Source organism: Primulina eburnea, chromosome 5 (genome assembly GCF_022965805.1).
Source record: "Primulina eburnea isolate SZY01 chromosome 5, ASM2296580v1, whole genome shotgun sequence".
Classification (NCBI taxonomy): Eukaryota; Viridiplantae; Streptophyta; class Magnoliopsida; order Lamiales; family Gesneriaceae; genus Primulina; species Primulina eburnea.
This window is the reverse complement of record NC_133105.1, coordinates 9,182,872-9,188,078: the sequence shown is the minus strand read 5'-3', so window position 1 is coordinate 9,188,078 and position 5,207 is coordinate 9,182,872. Positions and strand designations below refer to the sequence as shown.

The 5,207-nt window shown below is 35.0% G+C and overlaps 1 protein-coding gene across 1 annotated transcript; it reads right to left on the bottom strand.

Moving 5' to 3' along the window:
- Window positions 1-233: 233 nt before the first annotated feature.
- LOC140832926 (serine/threonine-protein kinase 52-like) lies at window positions 234-3,988 on the bottom strand. Its single transcript, XM_073197232.1, has 7 exons — window positions 3,645-3,988; window positions 2,903-3,291; window positions 2,237-2,358; window positions 1,682-1,887; window positions 1,433-1,607; window positions 1,204-1,338; window positions 234-662 (listed from the first exon to the last, which is right to left on the bottom strand). The coding sequence occupies exons 2-7, from the start codon at window positions 3,273-3,275 to the stop codon at window positions 456-458; spliced, it is 1,218 nt and encodes a 405-aa protein (XP_073053333.1). The 5' UTR covers window positions 3,276-3,291; window positions 3,645-3,988; the 3' UTR covers window positions 234-455.
- Window positions 3,989-5,207: the final 1,219 nt, after the last annotated feature.

Below are 5,207 nucleotides of genomic sequence, written 5' to 3'. Positions count from 1 at the left end.
TAAGAAACCAAAAGTGCTTGACATGTAAAATGAGAACTTATTCCTCGACTGAGAGGGAGTATGATCCATTTATGGGCTTCACTAGGGCCTAGTGGGCATGGAAATAGACGGGTCCCATTTTGGGCTCAACAAATGATTCGATAAATGCGAGGCCCAAAACGAAATTGATCAAGTAAATGGATGGCCCAAAATAATTAAAACGAGTTGACCCATCAAAATATTCCACAAACCAGTAGCCAAAATCAGGATTCTTTCATGTTAAAATGAAGCAATAACCAATGAACATTTAGCCATTTAACCATTTGAGGACTTTGAACAACCTTTCTCCTCAACATTGCTATCATAAAAAGGTATCCCAGAAACATCGTAATCGAATGCGCATTGAGTAGGCGATGGCTCGACGCAGCCTAATTTCGGGTAAGAAAACATATTAACATAAAATAAAATAAATCAAATCATGGTCCTCGAGTAGGAGCGAAGCAAAAACATCTCCCAGCTTGATCCTCCGGTATCATCCCCCCTCCTTTGCTCGTGTCGATTGCCTCCAGCAAGCCAACAACCTCGTCCATCCCGAGCCGTTTTTCTGGGTTTGCATCCCAACACTTTTTCATGATGTTTACGAGAGAACTCGGGCAACACCGGGGAATGTCTGGCCGTAAATTCTACATAAATAAGACCATTCCATGTTTAGATTCCCCTCAATGCAGGAAAAGACGATAAGAAAACATTGAGTTGTCATAAGCATACTTTCAACCACAAAAATAATACTCTGTTTTACATCACAATTGTGAGAGTATATCGATTTTCTAGCAGAAAGAGCTAAAAATATCACTTGAATAAATTGGCGATTGCAAGAATCAAGTTCTACCTATAATAAATTCATAACTTACATTGAAATAAAATCAAACACAACACGAGATCTGATTTTTTTTTTATCATGATGCATAGTCAAAACAAGACAGACATGCCCGTCATCCATATGTATACCTTGAATTCGACTCATGCTATCGATTAATTAATATAGAGCACATATTTTTAGACCACACTTCTATATAGTTATGCCAAATTTCTGCACAGTTATAGGCTACTAAGTTTTTAACTGACGTACCATGTCAAAGTAAAACCAATTATACAACTAATGTACTTTCAGAGAGGGCAAAAATTAAGTAACATCATTTGGAATTTGAGGGTGAAGTAATTTACCTGTTTAACGACTGCCGTTGTAACATCTGCAAAACTAAGATTTGAGTATGGTAAATCACAGCAATATATTTCCCATAAGCATATACCAAAGCTATAAACGTCACACTTTCGGTTATAGGGTTTCCCTTCAAGTACCTATATAGAAATTATATGAATGCCATTAGTATCCTTTTCAGTATAGCCACGGGTTGGTTGATTTATAGGGGAAAAAAGGAAAATTCAAGAACACCTCTGGAGCCATATAGCCAAGGGTTCCGGTTTCTCCAGTCATCTCTCTAGGATTTTGAGCTTCAACACGAGCAACACCGAAGTCAGCGATTTTCAATCTTCTTTGGGAGTCTAACAGCATGTTTTCAGCTTTAACATCACGATGCACGATCTTTTTTGAATGTAGATAGCTTAGTCTGCGAATTTAATAAAATGGGAAGAAATAAGATGACATGATTTTCAAGTACATATAAGTTCTTCAGAAACATACCCCCTTGATAGATCCAAAGCAAGTTGGACCACAATTTTCAGGGGAAGCTTCTTGGTACAGTTCTTGAACAAGAAGTTCTTCAACGTTCCTCCCGGAAGAAACTCTACAACTACACAACACGCCCTCGGTGGAAGAGTGGTGTTACCTTCCGAAGGGTTTTTAGAAGGAATCGTAAGTTGTGACGTTCCCATTGATGCACCAACAAACTGCAGTAATTTATCATGGCTAAGAAAATTTAAGAGATCTTAACTACAACAAAGCCAAGGTTCAAGGGCAGCGGCAGACTTAGCATGAAGAAATATAGGAAAACCGTCCCCTCCCTCGAACAAAATCAAATTCCTTAATTGGTTAATTGTTCTAAAAATGGAACCCCGCCCTCAAATATTTGAAGTCTTATCCTTTAACCAAATTCTCGATCACTGTTAGATTGTACAGGTCTCACATGAGTCCCATTCCTTTATGATTAAGATAATCAATGGCATATACTGAATACCAAATATTTTTTTCCATGTGTGTATGTTCCAGACACTAGTGTAAAAGGTTTGAGATATTTACTTTTGTCACATTTGGGTGGTCGAGCTTCTGCCAAACAGACACCTCTTGTTTAAACGATGCTCGAAGAGCGGCAGTTTCAGTGGTGGTGGCCATGCCATCCTCTCCCCAGTCCAACAGCTTCACTATAAAATACAAATGGAAGTACCATATAAGAACTCTAATGAGCACGACTGAATAAAAAAACAAAAGATCATACAAACAAACTCGAGAATCTTTGTAATGAAAATGGCTAAATGATCTACACAATAGACTTTTAGATGTTGTCCGTTTCTCGGACAAGAAGCAACAAAAGGATCATTTGATCAAATACATAAGAGGCATCAAATCCCTATCTCATCGCTAATCAAAAACAGTGACACAATTTACAGAACTAAAGAGCTAATAGTCCAATACAGTATAGGAAATCAGTCCTCAACCTTGTACGTTCTTTTGTTATTACTCCAACGAAACAATCAAAGGATAAACACGAATCCGGAAAATAGCAAGAATGGATTGACAAGGATGACAAGGTGATGAGAAAACATATAAAGATGTCATATATTCTGGCGTTAATATGTTAACAAGATTACCAGGACAAGATAGAATGTGTATCAATTTCTACTTTGATTTCTCATCCTACTCACTCAATCAAGTAAATTCCAAATTTAAAACCAGTACCCATTATACCTGCAACATCTTGATCATCATAAACGCCCCGATAAACGGTTCCATACGTCCCCTGAGCAACAAGATATCGAATCCTCAGCTTCAATGGATCGATCTCCCATACTTCCTTCGGCCTCTGATTGCCCTGCAATTCTGTGCTTCTTGACCAAACTCGACTCAAATGCTTTTCGAGTTGAGCATCCAAGCTTTTGAGATCGATTTTATCTGCCCGAAAAATCATATCTTTACTGCTAATGCTGCCAGCACTACTGACGGACTTATCACTTAAACTCCCGGTGCCCTTCAGTTTTGAGTTCCCCAAGGATCCACCCTCATTAGCCAATTTCTCCATTTTTGAAACAAGATGATCTTCTTCGCCAGTTTTTGAATCCATATCTCGACAATTGTTCCTCAAAAATCAAGGATTTAACCAAAATAAGCGAAACTATACATGTAAAAATCAGTATTTCATCGCTTTTTTTTTTTGAAGAGGCATTTCATCATCATCAATTCATCATTAATAAAGAAAACAAAATAGAACAAAACAATAAATTTCAGATTCGAACCTTCTCACCCCCCCTAAATCACATTAAACCTGAAGATAGCCGATTCAAATCCAACACCCATTAATTCTTTAAACAACAAAGGCTAATACCCACTAAAACAATCCATCCCTAAACTGAAAAATTAACAAAAAAAAATTCCAAACCCAGATATTTTTACCCAGAACCCAGATCAGAAGAGAGGAAAATAAACAACATACCTCAACAAAACAATCCAAGAAACCGAAAAGAACCCATTAAAATCCTCCCGCAAAATCCAAGTTCTGATCCAGAAGAACACATTTCTTGCCAATATATTACATGTTTATGCTCCTACACAGAGAGAGAACCAAAAAAAAGGTGCGGTGGAGAAGGAAGAAGAGAAAAAGGGTAGAAGTTTTTAACAGAGAACCTGGCGAATGAATAGCCTACAATTAAGGAGATTAATCGAAAAAATACTAGATTTAGAGAGAGAAGGGAGGAGAATAAAGCTGTGTTTGCCTTGGAAACAGAAAACGTACTGTTCCGTGCATATCCTTCCAACTAAATAACCTGTAACACCTAGAACGCATGTACCAAAACGTCCTCCTTTTGTACTTTCACGTGCGCGATGTTCCCGGTACAAAATCATTAATTTGGGGGTTGGAATAAGTTATCAATTCAATTTATATTTGAATTTTAAAATAATAATTTTGATATAAAAAAATAATATATTTTTATAAATCATATTTGATAAAAAATTATCTAATAAAATTAATTTATGAGAGAATCACGTAAAAGTTTTATCTTAGAATCATTGATCCAATTTTCTTTGAAATACAATTCTCATAAATTATTATTATTGTTGTTGTTGTTATCTCAGAATCGATTTTACAAAATTTTAAACCTTGAATTGAGATATATTCAAGCTATATCTCGATTCAAAACTTGAAGAGATTCGAACTAAATCTTGAGTTCGAGTTCGAAATATTTGAATATGTTTGCAAACTATTCAAATAATTATTCAAATATAAATACTCAAAAATCGTGAAATATATTTATTTAATATATTATTATATTATATTAGTGAAACGTTAAAATTTGTGAGCGACTCACAAACTATTAAATTAAATAATTGGAGCTCACGTTCGATTCAGAAAGAGCTAGTATGTGTTTGAGTTCGAATTGATTTCAATAATTTCCAATGTAAATCATTTTTTTTTTTCAAATTGGTTCCAAAAGCTCGTAACTTGGCTTGATTAGATTTCAGACTGAAAAGCGATACATCAATACCATTAATCGAAATTCCTACAATCAACTTAATCTATCTAAATATAAATAAAATATATTTCGACTAAATAAATTTAATCAATATAAACATAATTAATTTTTTTTTATTTCGGAAATTACTTCTTTTTCCGGTTTTTAAGGAGTTTTATTTCGTCAACAACCTAATTAATCTAGGATTTACATATATTAATAATTGTCGTACCTAATGGTTAATGATTTGGTGGTGCTTATCATTCATTATTCTCAAGTGGTAATAAATTAGCATTTTTCTATGTTCTTACGCTCTTGTAGTTACAAAGGGTTAAGGCTGTGAAAAAAAAAAAGAAGAAAACCTAATTGGGAATAAGAGAGTTGGTTGATCTTGAAAATTCAATTATAAACTACCATTATAAGAAATCACATAGGAAGTAGTTTATACCCAAAAGGAAAAAAAATTCCCCTCATTACTCGATCGAGTATTCGGGCAGGTGGAGTGATGTCATGATTTTTTTCTCATAGACTGTGGGGGTGTAATA

Bases quoted from the DNA above. Each gene is read 5' to 3' on its own strand.
- LOC140832926 (XM_073197232.1), bottom strand. From the start codon at position 3,275: ATGGATTCAAAAACTGGCGAAGAAGATCATCTTGTTTCAAAAATGGAG. The intron at 1,888-2,236 runs GTAAATATCTCA...AAATTACTGCAG, and splicing joins ACCACCCAAATGTGACAAAA to TTTGTTGGTGCATCAATGGG. The intron at 1,339-1,432 runs GTGTTCTTGAAT...ATTTCTATATAG, and splicing joins TTGGCTATATGGCTCCAGAG to GTACTTGAAGGGAAACCCTA.